The following is a 26,183-nucleotide window of genomic DNA, read 5'->3' as shown; positions in this document are numbered from 1 at the left end:
TATATCATCCTGGCTTTCTGGAAATAGATTTAATACAGTACTTAAAATGAATACTTTGCATAAACTTTCTGTGAGGTTATAATACCAAACAAACTATTCTCTTAGAGAAAAGCCATACTTTTTTTTTTTTTTTTTTGAGGACAGGAAATAAAAGATAACTCTTTCAATGGCTCCTAAATATCTACAACAAACATTTTTCTGGAGAAGCAGACAAGAGATCACAGTATCTTGTACCAGCCAAGTACATACTGTTTTTTTGTTTTTGTTTGTTTGTTTGTTTTGACGGAGTCTCGCTCTGTCACCCACGTTGGAGTGCAGTCGCACAATCTCGGCTCACTGCTCTGCTTCCTGGGTTCAAGTGATTCTCCTGTCTCAACCTCCAGGGTGGCTGGGAATACAGGCACGTGTCACCACGCCTAGCTAATTTTTGTATTTTTAGTAGAGACGGGGTTTCACCATGTTGGCCTAGCTGGGCTCAAACTCCTGAGCTCAAGTGTTCCTCCTGCCTCAGCCTCCTGAAGTGCTGGGATTACAGCCATGAGCCATAGTGCCTAGCCGATAGTTTGTTTTTAATGATCAAATTAAATATCCCTGCAAATAGCAATTGCTAATAAATTGCTTTCTAGGGTCTATGAACATAAACGCTTTCAGAAGCCAGGCCTTTAAGATAAGCAAGTGAGTGAGAGGGTCAAATATACACAATGTGGAGTGTTGGGAGATTGGGATCAACTGGAAAACAGTGCCCAGTTTATATTAAAAAAAAAAAAAAAGGCGCTAGCCAAGACAAAGACACAGTGATTAATTAAATCTTCTGGTAGCCAGCTTGCAACCCCTCTTTGAGACTTTTGGTTGGGCAAGTTACTTTCTTTACTGACCAGGGCTTTTCTCATCTGGGGTAAAGGCTAGCTTACTATGTACTGTTATCTGTTACTATTAGATTTACTTTTCTTTTCTACCTTCCTCAGAGACTGCATGACATACCAATTCTTATGGAAGGACTCAGTGCTCACCATCCTCGAAAACCTGATTCAAAACCTATCTTGCCATTCTTGCATAAGACCTACATCTAGAGTCACGCTTAAAATTTTTTTCCCCCATTAGAAACCCAATATATAAAATAGACAAAAGTGAACTGCTCAGGCAAAAAGGGGATGGGAATAGCCAAGTAGATGGGGGCGTAGAGTCCCTTTATTTGTCCCCTACCCACTTGTTTTCTTTTAAGGTACTTTCAAAGGTTCTGGGGCAACCTGAAAACCCATAGCCTTGTCATTTATTTCTAGCCTTGGCTGTATATTAGAATCACTTGAGAAACTTTAAAAAAAAGCTTGGGTGACAGAGCAAGACTGTCTCAAAAAAAAAAAAAAAAAAAAAGCCTGGGGCTCACCTTAGAGCAACTAAATCTGTGTGTGCGTTTGTGTGTGTCTAGAGTACCTGCTTTAGACACTCATTGTGTGCTACTATTTCCTCTTTTTTCAGATGCTCATAAAAGAGAAAAAGGCCTCCAGTTAGAGGCCATCAACAAAAATGCTGAATGGGTCATCGTATTTCCTAAAAGTCAAGGACAAAGAAGACCCAGACAAGGCTTCTGAGAACTATGGAGACGTATCCAGATGCCACACTGAAAATACAATTCCACCACCCATCCATTATTTGCTCAGGCATATAACAAGACATCTCTTTTCACTGGTTTCTCTTCTGCCACCTGTTAAATTAGAAAAACAACTAGTCTTATAAATGAATAAAGGTGCTTATTATAGATACATACCACTTCCCAAGCAAAGAAAATCAGGCCTTAGAAGAAACTATAAGGGAAGGTAGATGTATTAAATATGTAGATCATGCTTCTTTGCCTCTTGAGAGATGGCTTCTCTCCTCAAATTCAATGGAGCTATGATTTGAAAAATCCGGCCCGTAGGCACTTTTAGGATATAATGACATTTGCACACATGATCACATGCTTCAGGGAAAAAAAATGTGTCAAGAGGACACACTGGTAAGCTATGTGGTATTGTGGGCACCACAGCATACAAAGTCACTATATGAATTCCTAGATTAGGACACAATTTGATGGTTTTCCTGGTTCTCTTAAGAGCTTGGTGGAAATTAAGTCTGTTTTCCATAAGGTGACCTCAAGTCCCCTGGCTGCTAAAATGATATAATGGTTTGCTCTGAAATTAGCTACTAAAGTAACATAATTCCTTGCTATCTGAGTATACAAGCAGCAGCCAGAAATTCATTCTTACAGAGTAAGAACTCATTTTTTGCCATAGAGTAAAACATTCCAACCCTCCAAAGTCACTTTAGGGATTTGGGTTTCATTTTTTCCTTTAAAAAGACATTTTTCCCCTGGATATTCAGAAGAATGTAAACAAAGTCATAGAAAACACAAGTTAGGGCACTGAAGTATAGTGTACCACTCTCTTATGGGAAAAATGCCAGTGTGCTGTGGCAGAAGGCAGAAGAACACTGTCTCTTCTACCGCTCCCCACTTCAAACTAGAGTCTCATGTAGTTTCCCTACCCAGAAAGGAAGAGAAAACAAATAATAGCCACCATGACAACAAAGGTGTGAGATTTCATAAAACAGATTACTTTTGGTGGAACAAATACCTGACACCTTTCAACCTCAAATAGTACAGTCTGAGACGCCACAGTCCAGGTTTCAATCTTAACGCTATGAAATTCTAGAGTTACTTTTATTTCATTCAAAACTTGGAGTCTTAAGATGCTGTAAGAACACTAATTGTGGTGGACATTTTATTGGGTAATTATATTTATCATGATCTCCTCCACCTCGTCTCTGCTCCCCTGTCCCATTTTGTAGCACTCCAATCCTACTATTTATGACTTCCAATTAGGTGACAAGAAGTGTCTAAATTCTTATCTGTGGTAGTTCATCATAAATTTTGTATAAGACTATTATATGAACTGACAACAGCTATGGGCCTGGAGACAAAAGGATTAAGACACACTAACAAGGTATGGACAAATGAACACAGGTATAAAACCTGAACTGTATTTCAAGTCTTTTGCTCTTCAAATTTTTGCTACCTTTGGCCAACATCAACAGCATTAGGTCATTTAACAAAAAAGATCCATTAAAACTTAATTCAGCTATATGAAAATTAACTTCAATTTCCATAATGTGTGGCTTAAATTTATTCAAAGCATTCTGGTTAAAAAAGGAACTCTAAAGTCAACCTACGGGAGTTGGACAGGTAAGATAAGTGAATAGGATAAGCTGTCAAACCAAAGGAGATTATACTTCGTAGGAAGGAAACCACAGCTACTCAATTCCATCAATTGGTTGTCATGTAGAATGCAGGCCCTATGTTACCAGAACTTCCAGTTTTTCAAAAGAAGTTAGAAATCAATATTTTCATCTAAATATCTACGGGATATGTTACCAGAACTTCCATTTTTTCAAAATAAGTTAGAAATCAAGATTTTCATCTAAAATATCTGAATTCTAAATGTTGCTAAGTAATTAAATTATTTTAAGAAGCACTGTGTTAAACAACAGAAAAAAAACTCACAAACCAAATAACCAATAGGACATGGGGCAAACCAAACAAAACATACTTGTGGGCTAAATCCAGACAATTTGCAACCTCTACGAAAGGGATCAGGGTTTTTAGGAAAGGGAATTTTGTAAGCCAAGACCAGGAAAGAAGGGGACAGGCGGGTGGGAAGGGAGATGTTATATGTGAATGAAACTAAAACAACTTTCCAGGGGGAAAAACCCAGAATACACTGCTCCCCCAAAAAACAATATAAAGAACAAAATGGAAATTTACCATATCTGAATTTTCTTGAATTCTATCTCCTGGCTCCCATTCCTCAACTAGATGTAGAGCTTGACGAGGAAAGGGAACTCAATTTTCTTGGTATCCTAATGCTGAGGAGGGGCTGACTGACTCAAAAAATTCATTCAACAAAAACTGACTGCCTACTGTGTGCTGGGCACTATTCTGGGGACATCTACGTGAACAAAAACAGACCAAAAAACAAAACAAAAACAAAAACTCCTCTTCCCTCTTGGAGCTTACTTTTTGGAGGAGAAAACAGACTTAGTAAGTTATATGGAATGTCAGAAGGTGAATAGCACTATGAGAAAAAAAGAGCAATGTAAGAAGTATGATATGGAGTGGTAAAGGCAGGAGTGCAGCAACTGTTAACAAGGGCACAGAACAGGTGATACCTGAGTAAAGACTTGAAGGCGGTGAGGGAATGAGAGAGATATGGCAGCTATCTGGAGCATAGGCATTCCAGGCAGAAGGAACAGCAGTCAACAGAAAGGCCTCAGGCAGGAGTGTGTCTGCAGTGCCTGACACATAGTAAAGAGGTCAGTGTGGCAATAGTACAACAAGAAAGGGTGCAAGTATACCACTGCGAGGACGTTTGAACAGTTGACTAGTCTGATTTACATATTATAAGGATCCCACTGACAGCTGTTTTGAGAACGAAATGAAGAGGAACAAAGGTAGAAGCAACAAGGCCAGTGAGAGGGCTATGAGAATGATCCTGGAGAGAGAGATTTTAGCTTGGACCAGAGTGGTAGCAGCGATGACAAATAAAAAGGGTAATTAGATTCAGAATGTATTATGAAGATAGGACCAGAACTACCTGACAGATGTATGTGAATATTTACCAATTTAGAATGAATCAAATGGATTTTTGTGTTTTCAGGAATATCAGGGTATACACAGAAACATTTTCTTTCTTTTGTTTTCTGTTTTGGTTATATCAAAGAAAAATAATAGATGCTCTGAGAACAGGGAAGCTATCTGAAGGGCAAACTCATTTCTCTCTTTGATTGGCTTTGAATCAGAATATAGTAGAAGTTAAAATAAGCTCTGACTTCACACCCATTAGGATGGCTATTACTAAAAATCCCAAAGACAAACAACCCCAGAAAATAATAGTAAGTGTTGTGAGGATGTGGAGAAAAGGGAACCCTTGTACACTGCTGGTGGGAATATAAAATGGTGCAGCTGCTATGTAAAATATGGCAGGCTGGCAACAAAATTAAACACAAGAACTACCTACCATGTGATATAACACTTCTGGGTAGATGCACAAGAGAGCGGAAAGCAGGGACTTGACAGATATCGGTAGACACATATTCACCAGCATTATTCACAACAACCAAAAGGTGTATATATATAATGTATATACACACATGGAATATTATTCAGCTGAAACTGACATGTGCCACAACATGAACGAATCTTAAAGACATTATTCTAAGTGACACTAGCCAGTAACAAAAGGAGAAATATTGTATATGATTCCATTTATAGAGATTCTTAGATTCCATAGAGACAGAAAGTAAAATGGTGGTTACCTGGAGCTAGAAGGAGGGGAATGTGTACAGAGTTTCATTGGGGACAGGAAAAAGTTCTGAAGACAGATAGTGGTGATGGTTGCATAACAGTGTAAATGTACTTAGTGCTACAAATTTGTTCACTTAAAACTGACTAAAATGGTAAGTTTGATGTTACATATTTTATCCCCAAAGTAAAAAGGCAGAATGAAGAGCACAATAAAACTTGCTTTGCCTACCTCAAAAAACAACAACAAAATTCCCAAAAACCGCAAGCTCTAGAGTCAGGCTGCCTGACCACTTACAAACTGTTTGCCCTGGACAAATTACTCCATTCATTGCCTTTAGTTTTCTCATCTATAAAATGAGATTAATTCTACCTCAAAGGATAGTTGTGAAGATTATATTTGTCTAGTTCTTAGAAAAGTGCCTGGCACATATTAAGCACTCAATAAATACCAGCTATTGTTACTAGCGTTAGTGAGCCACTTGCAGAGAAATAGGCAACACAGAAGGCCTCAGATGATCCAGGAGGTAAGTTACTCTATTCAATCAAATCCTTACTATGGAGATGCACGTGTAATCTTCATTAACTAAAAAAATCATGCATCAAATAGGTGGTTTTGTGGCGTTTGCTTTAAATTCAGATATATTTTGAAGAGATTCCAGTTTCTGAAAATGTCTTAAGTAATTGGAGAATTATCATATAAATGATACACTGATTCTCCATAAAAGAAGTAGGGTAAATTATGAAAGCACAGCCTAATTCAGGTTTTCGCATTACTTTGCAATAGAAAGAACCAGTGTAATATGTGTCATTCTTTCATTTACTTATCTGATATTTACTATGTATCTACCACGTATTAGCCACATAAATTTATACATACTGAATATATATACATACAGGAATACCAAATTGCATCTAGGCAATAAAACAAAAAAGGCCTCAAAATGCCTTTTTAAATTATAGTGCTTTTTAAATGTTTCCCATGTCAGGCCGTTTGATTAAGAGTAATAACCTTGACAGGGAGCTGAGATTGCGCCACTGCACTCCAGCCTGGGCGACAGAGCAAGACTCCGTCTCAAAAAAAAAAAAAAAAAGTAATAACCTTGACATAAAGGATATAGAAAACTGACAATTGTGAATCTATAGCAAATAAACACTGGAGCAAAACTCAGTACTGTAGTTAAGCTAATATACTGGCCTCTTTTACCTCTGGTCTTTTAGAACTCTGAATTTAGATACGTTTTATGACTGCTTAAAGTAATAGGTTCTAGTTCCTAGAAATGCTATTTTACATAAATACGTCATCACAGCCCAAACTGGGCAAAGAGAAAAATCTTCATGTCCTGGTTTCTGGGTCACTTACTTCAATAAATATTTAATATTAAAAATAAATAAATTTATAAAGCCCAATATAATGAGACAACTATAAAAAGACTTGACTGAAGCAGCATAGCAAAATCTCGACAAATAAAAGAAAAAGTATCTTGCCTTGTGCTGAAGAAACTGTTTATACAGCTGGTGGCGTAGCTACAGCTGAGAAAAATATGGTCAAGAAAGAAACACCCCTGAGTTTATTAGTACAATCGTTTTAAGCTTTTGGATCTGATTATGAACTGGTGTGGTGTGTTAAGTGTGCAAGGAGGCTCCCTAGGGTTCTGCTCACTTTTGACCATCTGTTCCTCCTATCCCTCCACAAAGCAGCCTTTTAAAGATACCTCTTTGGGCCTCTAGATGCCTATGCACCCTGTGAAAGCCACTCGTCTAAAAGGAGCCAAATGTCATTAGACACACATCTTTCAATTGATGTCTAGAATAATGTATAAACCATACCAGCCAGTTATATTACCTTTACAGTTAAGGGACCTCCATTCTCAGAGGCATGAAAGAAACAGGTATAAAGAAAGGTTAGAATTTAGAAATTTGATTTCCCTTTGACACAGGACTAAAGTTTATCTGAAAACTTTCAACAAACCTGGCTAGACATACACCAAAAATTTATGTGGCATGTAACTCAATTCTACGAGTGTATTTTCTCTAAGTGTGCTAATTGCAGAAAGCCATTTCCAGTCCATTAAATACATTTATTTTGACACAAAAAGCTTTGTTGTGATATTAACTGTCTCCCATAGCCTGAATGTAAGCTCCATACAATTCTTGGTTTCAGATTCCACTAAAGGATTACAGGTTACCTTGGTGCATTAATCAGAAACCACTTAAAGTTTTGACAATGGGACTAGAGCCAACTGGATGAAGAGTAAGTTCTCTGCTTCTGCCAATAGTAGCAACTGTTGTGAATAAATGCATCACAAGAAAAGCAGACTGAGATCTTGGGAACTCTGACTGGTGAATGGTATTCAGGGGTAGGGGAGAAAGCAATCCTTTCAGATGCTGACTTTATAAGCTTGATTGGTAAAAAATTTTTTACAACAGTTTTTAGGAAACAAGTTCTTTGAGCTCTGTGGATCGCTCCACAGAGTACAAAGGGTACTCCTGCTTGCAAAGTACTTTATTTACCACCACTTCCATAGAGATCATTTGAACAAATATTTTAAAGTAACATTAAATATCTCACCTCATTTTTTCACTTTAAAAAAGGAAAATTTAAGAGAAAAACAGATGCGAATCTATCCGAAGGGGGAAGATGTGATGCTACTTGAAAAACACACATTTATACTTATAATGAGCAGTGTTAAAGAAATACAACAAAATTTCACAATGGTGACTATTCTGACTACACAAACATACCATTCCTATGAATATTATAAGCAAAGTCCAAAGGCTGAATATTATAATTAGGGATGTAAGGCTTAAGTACAGGAACTTTCCATGACAGAGAGCCAAGACAGTAACAATACTAATCATGGCTGTTGATTTCAACAGAAGGTACTTCCTGAAATCTAATATCACTTCCACAATATAACATAATTCTATTTTCCTATTGTTATAGTAGCATTCTGGTGCTTGCTATATATATGACCATTACCATTATAGAAGTTATCTACTAAACAAAATTAACAATACACATTGAGATGCAAAGATATCAACCATGTATGAGTACTCTTGAGTTTTCTATCATAGTTGAATGTGTCCACACACCCTGGGATGTAAGAAATGCCTAATGTAACTGTTACTTTCATCTAGAAATATGAAATTTCTCAAGTGGTGTATTTTAATGGCTCAAATCAAGAGATATCAATATTAAACTGATAAGGAAATATAGTTTGTAGAATGAAAAAAGATATTAAGACTAATTTAGAATGATGACTTCTATAATTAGGGAAAGAAAGAAGCAGGATTCCTCTATCTTAGCTTCAAATACTTGTCAGAGATAGCCAATTGATAATATCTAAATGGTAGCAGTCTTAAGAAAATAGTGCTTAGAGTCATTGCCAGCTTTCCCCCCAAAAGCCTTTATTTCTAGGACACATTCTATAAGATCCTACTGAGGCTGATGGCATTGGGGATGCTAAAAGTAACACTACCTTCTCAGACCTGATTTGCCAAGAAACAGGCCATACATGTCCTGTCTAATTGGGAACTGATCATTTCTTTCACCTTCTGACAACCCATTACTTGCATGTCAACAAGGCACTATGTATGTTTTTTAAAAGTAATTTTGCAGATAAAAATAGTCTATTCTCGATCACCTACTGCATGATCCACATCGCACTCTAGAAGATGGCCAGCAGAAAACACAGCATGTCAATGTCACCATGTCACAAGGAAAGGGCATGCTTTTCCAATTTTCAGATGGAAATCTTCAAATGGAACCCAGAAAAAACATAGCTCAAATAACTCCTAATAAGCGGAAACTAAGAATTTACATGGGTTGACGGTTACGAGTGGGATGGAAAGGATGGAGAGGGAATAGGAGGAAGGAGAGGTGGTTTATCTTGGGATAAAAGAGAATAATTATAGTGTCTTTAATCTGTAAGCACTGACTCAGAGAAGACTTCATAGAGTCTCTGGTTTGCCTACTCATTGCACTAATGTATCTGTTAAAAGATGAGTCTCTATATGTTTGTTTGATTAAAATTCACTGTGAAGCCAGACTTCTTTTCTTTTGATATTAATGTGTCTTGTTGCACTATTTTATTGACTTATAAGGGCTTTTATGCAAGGGGGAGGATCGGAACCTACATTTAGATTTCTGAGAAAGACTGAAGCATCAAATAATCAACTTAAATATGTGGTCTTGATTATACCTTATAAAATCTTAACCTATGGAAAGGAAAGCAGATCGTAAGCAATAACACTTTTTCAGTACAACCTAAACACACCAGCTCTCTTAGTACTTGGGAGAAGATAATAAGTATGTTGAAAATATCATTTCTTGCATTATTAGCCTTCCTCCATCACTTGAAGTCATGCTCTAAGGCACTAGCTATGAAACTGCCTCTAAAAACAACATTAAATGGAAAGTTTCCAAATCCACAAGAGAAACGAAACACTTGGAAAATGAAAGACAAAGGAAGTAAAAGGCAAATAACCAACTCAAAGGCACAGCCATAGTTAGGTGAAAAGAAATTTGATACTATACTTTGGTTTTGCATTTTTGTATTCTTCAGTGTCTGTGTCCTCGTCCTCTGAGTACCAATTATCTCCTCTTCCTCCAGCCAAGAGGCCCCTGGCCGCCAACAGTCCTGCAGCATTCCCATAGCCAGTGTATTTCAGCAGACTATCCACTGCAAAAAACAGAATAGGGTTTTAGATAGGAATCCTTGGGTCTTCACCATCATCATCAACCACTCACCAACACAGGAAGGTTGAAGACACACACTGTGGCAGTAAACCTTTAAATTGAGAGAATTTCAAAATGTGGTAGTGATTATACTGAACTACTTACAAATTTTCCCACAGGCTCTGGGGACTAAGAGCCTTTTTTGAGGTATCAGAAACTAAAACAGAGCTGTTCTGAACCCACCTTATGGCAAAAGTGGGGCCTCTGCAACTGCCAGGCCTTTGGTAAGGGTCACACTTTAAGTTTCTGATCTCAGATCTTACTATTTAAAAATCCAGTTTTGGAGAAATGGTAAGAAACTAGAGAGAGTGAAAGTCAGATTGGGATTTTGGCAATATGGCACATAATGTAAAATCTCTCTCTCATTCTTTGTTGGAATTGGAGGAAAAGGGAATAAGAAATAAGAAAACTTAAGGAAGGATATTAGCAAATAGCATAGGTGATAACTTACTGCTTTTTTAAAATAAAAAGTCAGCAACCATATATAAGCACATGAAGCCCATTAAGAAGGTAGACCCAGGAGTTAGACTGGCTGGATTTCAATACTGGCTCTACCAATTACTAACTGGTTGACCTTGGGTAAGATATTTTGCAGCTTTATCCTAGTTTTCTAATCTGTAGAAACAGAATAGTAACTATCTACCTCACAAGTTAATATATGCAAAGTATGAAAAGTATCTACCACGAAGTAAACATTCTTTTTCTCTGAGAAGAGTGGGTAAAATGATCATTTTAGAATTATCTTAGTTTAAAAAAAGAAAAAAGGAAGCCTAATGAGAAGTTTGGTTCAGGCTCTCCGAAAGTATATCCTGCCAACAGGGTCAGGTGATGTCTCTCTGAAGATGTGCAGACACACACAACTTTTGCAAGGGACACTTGCACTGTAGTAATGTTTTTAGTGATTTCTAAACACCTTTAAGGAAGATACTAAGCAATAACTGGCAGCTTTGTTTAGAAGTATTTCATTTTCTTCAGGTACAATTTCAAGGTAAACATTAGAATATTTAATCAAAAGATAAGAATTGAGAAAATTTACTTAAGGTCTTTAACAGAATGTTGTTAAAATGTCATCTGAAAGGCAACTGTAGGAAACACAACATAACATACAATCTTACCCACGTATAAAGCCACAGTAAAATCTACATCTGTAATTCAGATCACTTACCTCCAAAAAGACAAAATAGAGCTGGAGAAGATTCAGAAAAAGGTAATTAAAATGACTGGGGAACTGAAAGGGTTGGTGGAAAGGAAAATAGGTAAGAAAAGTGGGTATATATGATCAGAGTATAAAATCATGGAGGATACGGACAGGATAAATATATTCTAGGATAGAGTTTACTGTTACATTTTCATATATCTGAACTAGAGGGTCCTTCTCATGACACTGAAAATAAGTGGTATGGGGATAAATAAAAGGAAGCCCTGCTTTCAAATAATATAGCAAACTGGTGAAATTTGTGCAAAAGGAAACATGGGCTAATAAGTATATTAAATGATGTTGAAACTAGTCATTTTCAATCTTAAAACCTATTGGTAACTGTAGTCTCTCTGTAATAATTCTCAGTGGGTGCTGGATAGAATCCTATTAGAATTATTGAATGAGGGTGGGGTAAGCCCTCTGAATAAGTCTGATATGCTCTCTCTTGGCATCAGTGCCTCTCCAAGATGTACTGCTTTAGTTAAATGAAGGAATCCTTAAAAAGTACTAGCAGAAGAAATGAGTGTTCAGTGTATATAGGTATTCTTAATATTCATGAAGGTCAAACATTTTCTTAATGACGTGGTCAGACACAAAGCCACTGAAGGCAAAGGATCACAGATCTAAACTCACACAAAGTACCTTACAGATAGTAGGTGATGCTATCATTGTAAGCATTACTGATAAAGCTTATTTTTAACAAACAAGGAGGTTTAGTGGATCCAGAAAAGAAATACCCATTACAATTAGGAAACTCTAAATTGAGATGTGAATAAATGTTTAAATGAATATACTTAAAGACAAAATAACAATAATTTAAAAAGACATAAAATGGTGAAAAATTAAAAGAGTTTAAAGATGCAAAGGTTATGAAAAGCCAAAATAGGTTAAACAGAAGTAAACAGAATACTAAATAACTGTTCTCTTATGTAGAAAATCTCTCTGGAAGCCAGTTAACAGTAAAAGCCCCCAGCAATTTTACGAAAATCATGTTAACTCCTCTTTCACTGGAACAAACCTGATGTGCTAACTCTATGACAGGCAGTGTGGGTTACAAAGGTGACTTAAGACATAGTTTGCCTTCAAAGTAGATAAAGGGTACAGCCAAGAGTTTTAAAATCACATGAACTTCTGTTAACAGGATAAAATACCAAAAATTAGGGGTAGAGAAGGTGAGACAAATGAAATACGAAATCCTCACAGTGAGAAGCACTGAAGCAGTGTTTCTAGCTACTTTTAAGTCTGTTTTCAAATACACCATATAATATCCTATTTGATACTGGGAAAGTAGTAAACGGAAAATTGACTGCACTTGGATGTTAAGGTGAGCTGCTAGTGCAAACAAAAGATTTTCTGGGTGGTTCTAAAATAAAAAGGAAACACACAAATATATTTGTTCCTTGCACAGTATTATCCATGCAGTTATATGAAAATGCTGCCTAAATGAAACAAGGCAGTGTTCAGTCAAAAAGTTGCGAGAACTATTTCACCACTATTTTATCAGGATGCTAGAGGGCACTATGAACAGAGGAAACCAACCACAGCAGCACTGTGCAAAGTCAGAACTGCAGTGGTAATAACATAGACAGTTACACAAATGTGGGTTCTACCACACTCTAAAATAAAAGCAATACATTTTTGCTCTTTTACCAAGAACAAAGAATGTCAAGAACCAGATTCTACCCAGAGACCATTGCCCCTTCTCTGTGAAAGTCCTTTTCCTTCTAGTCAAATGCTGTAACTTTTAGAAGACTCAACTAGTGGCTTCGTCTTGGTGTCCTTATTTCCAGTCTCATACTCCTCCATTTCTTATTCCACACAACTGCCCAAAGTATCTTTGTAAAGCAAAAATAGGATTTTACAACCTTCCTGGATAAAATCTCTAACATGTTCCCCTAAAAACTAAGCTCAAATTCCAAAACAGGTCCTAAAGGGCTCGTTTTCTGGCCTCTGCTGTCTTTTCCAACCTTGTCTCCTAAAGATTCCTCACACCTTAAACTAGTCTCTTTTCTATACATTCAAGGCTACTTCCTATTTCTCTGTCCTCTTCTGTGAAGACTTTCTCTGATCTCCTCCATACCCCTCAAGCATTCCCTCTTCCAGGTTGCCATAGCACCTGGCACATTTCTTCTTAGGGCACTTATCATAGTGTACTGAAATTACCCCTTTAAATGGGACCCTTTATTCACCAGCCTGAATTTATAGAGAGCACAAACATTTGCTCTTTTATTAAACATTTATGGGGCACCTGCTATCTGTTAAGCACTGGGGATCCAAAGATGAGTAGGACATGATCTCCGACCTAAAGGAAACTCAGTGTCTAGAATGTAAGTTCAACAAATAAAGAGTCACAATATAGCAAATGTCAAAAGTATTAACAACAGAGAAGGAAAAATGGCACAAAGGAGAAAATGATGAACTCTGCCTGGAAGGTCTTCACAGAGATGATGCTTAAGCTGGTCTTCAAGGATAAGTAAAGCTCACCATGGTGACAAAGATGAGGAAGAGCATTCCTCACAAAAGGAACAGAATCTGCCAAGCCACGGAGATATGCCAAGAAATGGTGCAGTATAATCAGGCAAGAATAAAGAATTTAGTATGATTAAGCATGGAGTGTAGCAGAGGAACAGACTTAAAATACACTACACAGAGACTCTGTGGAGGTAAAATTTGGATTTTACCATGCAGGCAACAGAGAATCACTGAAAGTTTTATATGAGGGGAATGACATGATTATATTTGTATTTTACACCAATCCCTCTGTTAACCATGTGGAAGACAAACGGAATAAAATCTGACTAGAAACAGAGATATGAGATATTTTAATAGCTTATTAATAGTTAAAATAATTTTAAGGGCCTGTACTAAGATGGTGGTGTGGGAACAGAATGGGGGAAATAAGTAAAAGATATTTAACAGGAGGTAAAATCTATAGATGTGGTGATTATGACTTCTACAGGTAAAGAAGGAATCTAGGGTAACTCCTAAGTTTCTGGCTTTAGGAACTAAACAGACAGTGGTGCTGTTTGCAGAGAAAGTGATAGAAGGATAATGAAAAGGTTGAAGGGCATGAGAATGAAGATCATAAATTCAACTTTAGCCATGAGTTTGAGGTACCAGTGAGAAACTCAGGCACAGAGGTCCAGTAAGCAAGTGGATAAATATGACTAGGGTTCAGAAGAAAGGTTGGGGCTAAAGATACATAGATTTCGGAATCTATGAAAACAGAAGCCAAGGGAGAGGATGAGATTACTCAGGGAGCAATGTGAAGTGAGGATGGGGACCAAAAGATAACTTTAGGGAACACCAGCAATTAAATGTGGACAAGGACAGGAGCTAGCAAATCAGACTGAAAAGAAAGAAGAGAGGTCAAAGGACATCTAGGAGTTTGTGGTAGTACAGAAACAAAGAAAGTGGACAACGGCATTAACTGTTATGAGAAACGTAGTAAGACAAAGACTAAAAAATACCCATTGCTTTTGAAAATCAGGTAATTTGTGACCTTATTGAGAGCATTTTCAGTCGTATTTGGGGGGTAGGGAATGGTTGTGGAAAGCCTGACTTGCAGCAAGTTGAGGACCAAGTTTTTCAAGATGTTAAGCAGTGAGGGACAGTGACATAAGTATGCATAGAGATTGGGGAAAGCATATAGGGCGAGTTCAAAGAACAAAAGAATAAAGGGTAATGAGTGATGGAGCAACGCTTCTGCAAACACAGGAAGAGAAATGATCAACAGGAAAGGGAGACTACTGAACCTCAAGCTAAAGAGACAACCTATTCCTCTGAGACTGAAGTGGGTATTACAGTAAATTTATTGGTGTGGGGCTATGTGCTAAGGGAGTTCAAGCCTAATTTTTCTTTGTAATTCAGCCCCTACATCACAATGCCTACCACATACTGAGATTTAATGAATACGATAAAAGGTGGGGGGGAACCCCTACCAAGGCAGATTATTTTACAAATCATCTTCTTTTAATTAAATAATGTAAGGCCTATTTTTAGGCCCCTAGTAGAAAGTACACAATTTGCAGGGAGATAAAAATAGTTATGTTCAGGCTCAATTGAACAAGTTAATGACACAAGTACAAGTTAACCTGTGGGCTACTATGTGCTGGGGATACAGTTGGGCCTGGCACAGATGGGTATTCAAGACCTTTGGATGGTTCTTTCTGTGCCTAGTCTTCCATAAAATTTTGTCCTTTCTCTCTTACCTCTTTTTTCTTTTTTTTTTTCTTTTTGATACGGAGTCTCGCTCTGTCACCAGGCTAGAGTGCAGTGGCATGATCTCGGCTCACTGCAACCTCCACCTCCCGGGTTCAAGCGATTCTCCCCTCAGCCTCCTGAGCAGCTGGGATTACAGGCATGCGGCACCACGTCCAGCTAATTTTTGTATTTTTAGTAGAGAGGGGGTTTCACCATGTTGGCCAGGATGGTCTCGATCTCCTGACCTCATGATCTGCCCGTCTCGGCCTCCCAAAGTGCTGGGATTATAGGCATGAGCCACCGCGCCTGGCCCCTCTTTCTTAATGCAGTCTCTGTGTTCCTAACCCATTATAACTGCTGCTTGCTGTCTGTCTCTACTTAGTGGTCTGACCTTTGAGCCTTGATCAAGGTGCCTTCACTTTCAAATTTACTTGGCATATCCTTAAGAGACAGTTCAGACATTCTGAAAAATTATTTGAATTTATTTTATTTTATTTTACTTTATTTTATTTTATTTTATTTTATTTTATTTTATTTTATTTTGTTAATAGTCTACCTCCAAACCCAAATTCCAAAATCTGATTACTGTTAAGTTGAAGGTAAACTGCAGACATTTTCTTTTTTCCTGGCCAGAAGGTTTTAAATTTGAACTAGCTGACAACATTTAAAAACAGAGAGCTTCTCTTGAAAACATGGAACATCTGCTAACACTGGCCACATGTTCCTTCATGGTAACCATCAGTTGCTGCTAAATAGTAGCAACATACTTTTTATAATCTCCCATAGTCCCTTCGTCTCCCCACACCAGCCAATTGTCTCCCCAACAGTGAGCCAAGTGTCAGCTTTCATTTGTTCATCTTACATCTAATCCACTTGACTTACTTTTATTACCAGCCTGGCTGCTGTAGGCATTTGAGTCTGTGACCCTTAAATAAAAAAGTAAGTAATACATGGGAAGAAACATTGTTTATTTTATATACCTCTGTAATTCCAGGGTCTAGCTCAAAAACATTTGTTGAACAAATGTCTGTTTATTCTGGAAGAATACATTTACTAAACTTATAATCAAATTGGAAGGAAAAAAACGATTATAGGTCAGGTGCGGTGGCTCATGCCTGTAATCCCAGCACTTTGGGAGGCCGAGGTGGGCAGATCACAAGGACAGGAGTTCGAGACTATCCTGGCCAATATGGTGAAACCCTGTCTCTACTAAAAATACAAAAATTAGCCAGGCATGTGGTGCGTGTCTGTAGTCCCAGCTACTCAGAAGGCTGAGGCAGGAGAATCGCTTCAACCTGGGAGGCAGAGCTTGCAGTGAGCCAAGATTGCACCACTGCACTCCAGTGTGGGCAACAGAGCGAGACTCTGTCTCAAAAAAAAAAAAAAGATTATAATGCAGAATTGTTGAGGTCAAATTAAAAATATATTATCTGCTAATGGAGATTAGCTTTGGGCTCAAAGTCAGGACTATGAAACTAAATACTGGGTCCAAGGGGGAGCAAAATCAACCATTTCAAATTTTAAAAGTTAACAAAATTCACTTATAAATGCAATTTACCATATTTGCTGTGACACTCACTCATCGGTAATGTGATTATATTTAGAAATTATTTAGATACGTAATTATTTATTTAGATTTATATATTTAGATATACACTTAGATATGTAATTACAGGAGAAATAAACTTTATTTTCCCCATTTAAAAACTTTTTAAAGGTATACAAAAAATATATGTTCATTATAGAAAAATTATACAGACAACTAAAAAAATCACCAGTACTCTTATTACTCAGAGGTAACAATAAATAATATTTTGGTATATATTTTGACAAACCTTTTAAAATGAATAGATACACATATGTGTGATTTTGGATTTATGCATATACATGTATAATTACACTTTAAAAAACAGATCATTTCTGATCTCAAATCAATTCAATTCAGCCAATATTTACAGATAACTAAGTGCAAGGCACTATGCTAACCACTTAATTCCAAGATGCTAAATCAATCTTTTTTCAAAGTCATTAAAGAAGAAGTAAATTGTCTAAAAGAACAGATGCTAAACAGTCTATGATAATAGCTAATATAATTATTATGAGAGGAAATATGGCAGAAAGAAAAGACAGGACCCAAATTTGGGCTCCTGCCCTCAGCAACTGTATGACATGTTATTGAAAGGCTCTCAGGTGGCAGGTTGCTTCATTTATGAAATCAAAATATAATATTTACCTTAGAGGGTCATTATGAGAATTAAATGAGATTATACATAGAATGTCAGGCACATGATACCTCTCAATTCATAATCACCATTATAATAATGATCAAATTAGGTTACTAACATACCATCTTAATGTGAACTTAAGTGGTTGGATCAATACATCAGAAATGAAGTTTAAGAATAACAATTGACTTAAGATTTTAAGAGGAGTGGACTTTTCCATCTCCAAATTATCTATCTTACAAAACTGGGGTACTTTAAAAAAGTAGAATATAGATCTGCTTAGATGGGATTTTATACTAGCAGACTTACAAAGTAGAAGAAGAAAAAATTAGTAAGAATAACCGAATAATCAAAGTTCCTTGTTTGGAAAACTTGACTTTCGCAGAGTAATCCATATAATTTTAGAAAATATCTTTAATTGTTGGATCTATCTCAGTAGACAATCACTTTATATACACTTACAGAGTAGTATTTATTACATTGTAGTACAATTATTTTAAAATTTCTCTCTACCACTATCTTAACTTTGTCTCAAGGGTATTATGCATTTTTAAAATTTCTATTCAGTATATTATATAGCTCACATTCAGTAACTACTGATTGGAAAACTTAGTAAAGAAACCAAAACTCCTATAGCTTTAATTCCAAGAGGAATTAAAAAGAGGAATTAACCCAGACCTGTGCCTGCTTATTAAAATAGTAGCCCCTGAATTACTGAACCAATTTTTCATAATGGCTCTATGTCCTGCCCCATTAAGATGAAGGCTGGGTTAAGGATACAGAAGGCAAAGTTTAAATGTGAGTGTGTTTGGTAATGTATCTGTCTTTGCATGTCTCAATGAATTCAGAAGCGTATAAAAATGTTTTTGGCTATTAATTTTTATTAACTCCTCAGCCTCTCTAATAGAACAGACAGTAAGCTTTGGAAAGAATGGAATGAGACGACCAGTACTAACACTATCAATTAAATTTCTCAAAGTCCCTCTGAAAGATAAAAGGCAGAGGCAAAGAGAGTTTAACCTACCTCTCTCTTTGCAAAGGACAAAAAGGAATTCAGCAGCAATTTGCTTGACTCCAAGGTCAACATGTGTCATGAGGCGCACCAGCTTATTTCTCACAGTTGAGCCAACTTCAGGTCGATTTGTCACATCCCTCAACGGTGGTAAAACCTGATGGCACAAATGCAAAAACCATCATCAATCGAGGCTACTAGACTGAGTGAGGATGGTACAATGCAACTGGCCAGTCTTGTAATGTCTATTGGGGTTTGTATTGTAGAAGCAAAAAAAAAAAAAAAGGTTAGCTTCCAAGTAAAACTAAACAACAAAAACCAGACCTCAAGTGATTTCATGCCTCTGATGAGGTTTCATTTGATCAGAAACATCTCTTCACTGTAACATCACACTATCCTCGAGTGAATTTCTGAGTTTTTGTTTATCTCAACACCTGGAATGCCTCAACTTGCCTCTATGAAAATCCATTTTGAAGTTTAGGTCAAGTTTCTCTTTCTTCCATGAAGACTTCCCTAATACCCTGAGTCATATTGATTTTTACCTTCTCTTGAGTCTTCCAACATTTTCAGTATAGGTTGAGTATACCTTATCCAAAATGCTTGGGACCAGAAATGCTTCGGACTTCTATTTTGGGGGGATTTTGAAATATCTTGTGTTATATATACATCTGGATTAAGCATCCTTAATCCTAGAATCTGAAATCAGAAATGCTCCAAAATGACCATTTCCTTTGAGCATCATGTTGGTGTTCAAAAAGTTGCAGATTTTGGAGCATTCTGGACCTGTAGAGTAGGGACACTCAACCTTCATTTAATTAAAAAAACTGTACTTATGTTTTCTAGTTATTTAATTTTATAATAAAAATGGCTATTAATTTTTGAGTACTTTCTATGCATTAGTTGCTGTAATAGATGGTATATATACATTATTTATAATCCTCACAGTAACCCTGCAAAGGAGGTAGTAACATCACTCTCATCCCCGTTTTGTATTAGGTTGGTGCAAAAGTAATTGTGGTTTTTGCTATTAAAAGTAATGGCAAATAGACTGATCCCCAGAGGGCTTATGAAACTTGCTTAGTTTGTCTGTTAGTTTGCTCACTCACTCACCCATTCATCCACCCACACACCTTTCTCCTGGTCCTCCTCCTATCTCATTGGTTGCTTTGTCTCAGCCTCTTTTGCCAATTCTCTTTTCTATTCCTGTTTTGTTAATGTCGGAATATTCAAGGATTGAGTTTGTAGGCAACTTCATTATTTTTACTCAATTTGTGATCTCATTCAGTTTTATGGCTTTTTATAGTCTCTGCATCCTGATGACTGCCTAAATCAGCAGTCCCCAACCTTTTGGCACCAGGGACTTGGCCGGTTTCATGGAAGATAATTTTGCCACAGACTGGGGCTTGGTGGGTGGTTTCAAGATGAAACTGTTCCAACTCAGATCATCAGGCATTAGATTCTCATAAGGAGCACACAACCTAGATCCCTTGCACGCGCAGTTGGCAATAGCGTTTGTGCTCCTTTGAGAATCTAATGCCCCAGCTGATACGACAGTAGGTGGCACTCAGGCAGTAATGCTCGCCTGCTGCTCCCCTCCTGCTGTGCAGCCCAGTTCCTGAAAGGCCATGGACCAGGCCCTGGGGTTGGGGACCCCTGCCCTAAATTATATCTCCATTGTTGATTTCTTCCCTGACCTCCAAACTTCTTTTTTTAATCACGGAAATGATATGATTTTACAAAGAGCTATGGAAACTAATAGACTTAAATAAGGGCAGAAATTACATTAAAATTGACTCACTTTCATTTTTTAAGATAATTATATCTATGATAGATCTATATAGAGGATATTCAATCTAACACAATATTAAATACACTGCCACCACCTTACTTACACTTACAGACTGATTACAGAGCATATTAAAGTGTCCTGAAGTCATCCTGTTAACTAGGGCTTTTCAGGCTAGTGATTTTAGACTGGAATGTGCATTCCAAACACCTGGGGATCTTGTTAAAATGCAGATTCTGATTCAGTTAAGTCTTGGTGGGACCCATGACTGATTCCTTGTTTCTTTTTTCTAACCTTCTTAAATTTTTATGTGTACCATACAGTTGTTTTTTTTTTAATTTTTAATTTTTGGCCGGGCATGGTAGCTCACACCTGTAATCCCAGCGCTTTGGAAGACCAAGACCAAGGCAGGAGGATCACTTGAAACCAGGAGCTCGAGACCAGCCTGGGCAACATAGCGAGACCCTGTCTCTACAAAAAATAAATAAATAAATAAACTATTTAAAAAGAAAAAAAATTTTTAATTGTTGTGGGTACATAGTAGGTTATATATTTATGGGGTATATGAGATATTTTGATACAGGCATACCATACATAATAATCACATCAGGGTAAATGGGGCATCCACCATTTATGCTTTCTTTGTGTTACAAACAATCCAATTATACTCTTTTAGCTGTTTTTAAACTGTACAACAAATTATTGTTGATGTCACCCTGTGGTGCTATCAAATACTACATCTTATTCATTCTGTTGAACTACACTTTTGTACCCATTAGCCATCCCCACTCCTCATTCTCCCGCCACTCCCCTGTTATCCTTCCTGGTAACCATCATTCTATAGGTACAATGTTGTAGAGCAGATCTCTTGAACTTAATAATTTTACATTATTGAAATTTTATATCTATTGAATAATAACTCCCCATCTTCTCCACAGCCCCTAGTAACCACTATTCTACTCTGTGTTTCTGACCACCAGGCTTTTATAGACCTCTTAAATTTAGCAGGTCCTAAGCAGGACTCTTGAAGTTCCCACCAAACCTGTTCCTCATCAGTTTTCCATCTCATTAAATGGTAAGTCCATTCTCCCAATTGCTTAGTACAAAAACCTTGGAAATATCCTTGACTCCTCTCTTTAATATCCATCCATCAGCATATTATGTCAGCTCCACCTCTGAAATATACCCACAATCCAACCACTTCTCCCCACCTCCTCCAGTACTACCCAAGTCCAAGGTACCAATATTTCTCTGGACTAATACCAAAGCCTTGTAAGTGGTCTCTGCTTCCATGCTGGTCACTCTCTAATTCATTTTCTACATAGCAGCTAGGATGATCCTTTGAAAGTCAGATCATGTCACTCCTCAAAGTTCTCCAGTTCCCATGGCTTCTCATCTCACAGTAAAAGGCAAGGTCTTTACAACTTCGTTACAGGATTCCACATAATCTGGCTTCCTGCTACTTCTCCAACTTCATTTCTACTATTCTCCCTGCCTATGCTGTTACAGACACACAGACCTCCATGGACCTTCTTAAACATGCCAAGTACTTTCCTGCCTCAGGTCTTCTGCATTTGCTTCTCCTTCTGCCCAAAAACTCTTTTTCTAGAAACTTGCATGGCGCTCTCCTTACTTCCTTCAGGTGTTTGCCACAATGTCACTTATAGGAGACATTCCCTGACCACTGTCTACCGCCAACCTTTAGCACTCTCTTTTTGCAACACCTCCACCTCCTTACTCTGCCAGAACCTTCCTCATAGCACTTATCACCACCGGACATAGTATATAATTATCTGTTTACTTGTCTGCCTCCTTCCACAAGACCAAGTTCCACTGGGGCAGAGATTTCTTTGTTTTGTTTACTGCTCTCTTCCCAGTGTCTAGCATATTACAGGTGTTTAATGAATATTTGCTGGTTGAAGGAAAAATGAATTAATTCAAGTAGCTTTTATTAAGTGCCTTCTATTATATAAGCTAGGCACTGTGCTAAGAAATGAGGGCAGACACAAAGTCAAATAAGAACTTACTGTGCACCTATTATATCCCAGACCATTTATGTATATATAATTTTACTTGATCCACTCAAATGACTTTCTTCCCTCTCTCTCTTTCTATATCAAGTACCTACCATGTATCAGGAGGTATCAGAGGCAGGGGAGACAGAGCTATAAACAAAAATGGAAACTAAATCTCAGAAAATTGAATAATCTATCCAAAGTGTTTACGGAATCCATATTTCAGTCTCTGACTGGGTAGAACAAAATGCTAGGCACAAAGTAATTGCACAATAAATCCTTACTACTGTGAACCATTATTGAACCATACTTAGCACATCTCCCATTTCTAGAAGAATGAAACATGTAACAAATGATTTCATGTAGTATATGTCTACAGTACCTAGAGTACAGAATCTATGAACAAAGGTTATCATGTAAAAATTTTGTTAGCTACATTTTTGGTTCCTTAAAACAAATTTTTAACAAAATTTTGTTGTTATTGTTATATACCACTCCCAAACTGCATATGTATTTCCCCCCAGAATACTACCTCCAACAAATTTTTTCTTTGACAAATCTTGTCCAGTTTCTTTTTCAAATCCCCCAAATACTCATTGTTTCTATAAGCCTCTCCAGAATAATACAACCTGGGTCAGTAATTTCTACCACTTGTTTTCCTTTCTACCTCCCAAATACAGAATATAGACCAATTTCCTTTGGGTATGCATGAGTTGGATTTAACCAGGTATTCACCACAGTGCATAATAATAAACCAAGGTTCCACTTACATTATTATCAGAGTTAATCATCTGTACTTTAAGTTCTGCCCTTCTTGATCGTAACAGTCTACAGTGCATCCTCTTTAGAAGGAAAGCTGATTTCTGTATTATGCCTTGTATCTTTAGTTATCTTTTTACCTGTCATGTTTCCTCCATACCTCTACTGTAATGTTCCTTGAAGACAGACAGTGGGTCACATAATCTTTCATAATGACACAATATGTGGCCCAAGGCCTTCATATTAAGTATTTAACGAATAGGTTTTTTTTTCTTTGGCTATTCTGTTTAGAGATAGCAAAATCTAAACAGTTTAGGTGTACCTGGATCCCTTACGGAAAAAAGCAAAAAAGCAAAAAAAAAGTATTTTCATTTACTGTGCTTCACCAACTCCTCCTAGTCAAGGGAGAATGTCTTAAAATAATCAAATGTGGAAATGACCTTAATTAATTAATCTTGCTTAAATCATTATTCATGCTTTTTGGGTATTTCTCTTCTTTCAACAGACTGTAAATTCCTCAAAGATGGTCTCTATTTTCTAATCTCTCCTTATCAGCACTACCTATTAGTGTTTCTAGATACAGTGAGGTGCTTATTAAATCTTGACCATAAATACAGAGGGAAAAAATGAACCTGGTTCATTTATTAGAGGAGATTCTATGTAGTGATAAATGAACAATTGGGTGAATGGTGGTACCACGTATTGAAATGTGGAAAGAAGGGGAAGAAATAGGTTGGAGGGATGAAAATCAAGTTATTAGTTTGAGGTATGTTAAACTTGAGATACCTACTACACATCCAAGAGGAGGAGATGAGTCGGCAGTTCATTGCATAAGTCTAGAGCTTAGGTGACAGGTCAGGGCTGGAGATATAAATTTGAGAATCATCAGCATATATGGATGATTTTCAAAACCATGACTCTTGAATGAGATCACCATGGCAGCAGAGATAGAGACAAGACAGTATTGCCTTGGGGCGCTCAAACATTTAGGGTTAGGAAAATGAGGAAGATCAACAAAAAGGTTCTCTATTGTGTCCTAGAAACCAAGTGAAGAAAGTATTTCAAGGAGGAGGGAATACTTACATCAAATTCTATTGGAGAATTTAAAAAAAGAGACTTGAGAACTATTAGCTTTGGCAAAGTTGAGTTGGTGACTCTGATAAACACCTTTGCAGTGGGGAAGGCAAGTAGCCTAATTACAGAGGGTTTAGGAGTCAAAAATGAGTAAAAAGAATAGAGAAGAGTGAGTACAAAGAACTCTTCTGAGGAACACTGCATAAAGAGGAGCACAGAAATAAAAAGGCAGCTTGAGAAGTGGGATAAGGGAAGGTGTTTTTGTTTTTAAGATGAAAGATGTGTTTGGGTGCTGACTTAAATGATCCAATACATTTTAAAAAATGATTAATATAAGAGAGAGGGGAAATAAATGCAGGTGCAAAGTTCATGAGAGAGAAAGAGATCCAGGACAAATGCTTGCCACAGACAGAAGTAGGAATGATTCATCCATTGTGACAGATGGGAATACAAGGGATATGGCAGTATAGATGCAGACAGATAGCAGATGCGATGGTGGAAAGATAAAGTTTTTTTCTTAATTTCGTGGTGAAACAGGAAACAAAGTCAAGAAATGAGAGTGAGAAGAGGGCAGTAAGCATTGGAGGTGTGAAGAAAAAGGAGCTGTGAAATAGTCATCTTGGAGTTTGCTAAGGAATCGGTTGGGGCTGGTGGTCTTAAATTTAAAGTAGACAAGTCAAAATGGTTGTGTCATTTTCTCTTATCATGTTCAAGTGCTTGGTGGAGACCCAGAGTAGGCAGAAAGCTGGAGTTAGCCAGTTTGTTAGGTTTTGCCAGATGAGTACGACTGAGGGAGCGCACAAAGTGCTAGTTAGAGATGTATGGAAAGGAGTGATTATAGTAATGAACCTCAGGTGGAATCTAGCCTGGGTAAGGAGAGAAGGCACAAGTGAGTGAAGAACAGTGGAAAAAAATGACAGACTGACAATCCTCAGAGGATGAAAGAATGTTGGATTGAGGGTACTAAGAAAACGTACTTGAAATTGGGATTTTAGAGGAGGCTATTTCAGGTATTGTTACAATCAAAGTCTTACACTTGTAGTCTAAGATATAATCTGAAAGTTTAAAAATCACCCTTTTTTTTTCAACCCATATTCCAATCTATCAGCAAGTTCTGTGAGCTACTTTTAAGACATATTAAAATATTTAAAACATATCCCCAAGTATGAACTCTAACCACTACCATCCTACTCCAAACTTGCAACATCAGTTATCTTTTGGACTTGTCTCTGCATCCATTTGAGCTCCAGTATGTCAATCTTACAAATAGTAGCCAGGATATCTTTAACCATAAATAAGGTCACATCACTTCCCCTCTTAACACACTCCAATATTTTCTCGTCTCACTTAGAAGAGAATAGAAAGTCCTACACCGCCTGCTGTATCTGGCTCTTGTTATCTCTCTTCATCGACCACTCTCCCCCTTGCATATTGTGACCTAGGCACGCTGGCCTTCTTGCTTTTCCTTAAGTATACCAAAGCATCCTCTTGTCTCAGGGGTTGTGAACTTGTTCTCTTAGGGACATTCCTTTCCAAACATTCTCAGAGATACTCTTACTTCTCCACCTCTCTGTTCAAATGTCATCTCAGAGAGGTCCTCCCTTGTTCCCTTAAAGTGTCTTTCTCTTAAAATGCTTTATCTTTCTTCAGAATGCTTATCACCACCTGCCATTATATTTTATATTTGTTTACTTTTTGTCCCCCTCTCTATGAAATAAACTTCCCAAGGGGAAAGACTTCATCTGTTGTTCAATGCCCAAAACACAGCACACAGCAGATCTCGGTAGCATTTGTTGAATAAATGACTAAAAAAATACACACTTCTTGATTAAGAAGAT

The 26,183-nt window shown here is 37.3% G+C and overlaps 1 protein-coding gene across 13 annotated transcripts in view; it reads right to left on the bottom strand.

Moving 5' to 3' along the window:
• Window positions 1-26,183, bottom strand: part of RIC8B (RIC8 guanine nucleotide exchange factor B) — a 116,506-nt gene that overhangs the window by 17,003 nt on the left and 73,320 nt on the right. For all 13 annotated transcript variants that reach the window (XR_010115153.1, XR_010115152.1, XR_010115151.1 and 10 more), the window contains 2 exons: window positions 18,724-18,868; window positions 9,873-10,017 (listed from right to left, as the gene is read on the bottom strand). Coding sequence is in view for 8 of the 13 variants with exons in the window: in XM_055238376.2 (XP_055094351.1) it covers window positions 9,873-10,017; window positions 18,724-18,868 (290 nt within the window). In the remaining 5 variants the exon portion in view is untranslated. The remainder of the gene's footprint in view (window positions 1-9,872; window positions 10,018-18,723; window positions 18,869-26,183) is intronic.

Source organism: Symphalangus syndactylus, chromosome 13 (assembly GCF_028878055.3).
Source record: "Symphalangus syndactylus isolate Jambi chromosome 13, NHGRI_mSymSyn1-v2.1_pri, whole genome shotgun sequence".
NCBI classification, from domain to species: Eukaryota; Metazoa; Chordata; class Mammalia; order Primates; family Hylobatidae; genus Symphalangus; species Symphalangus syndactylus.
This window is presented reverse-complemented; position numbering and strand designations above follow the sequence as displayed.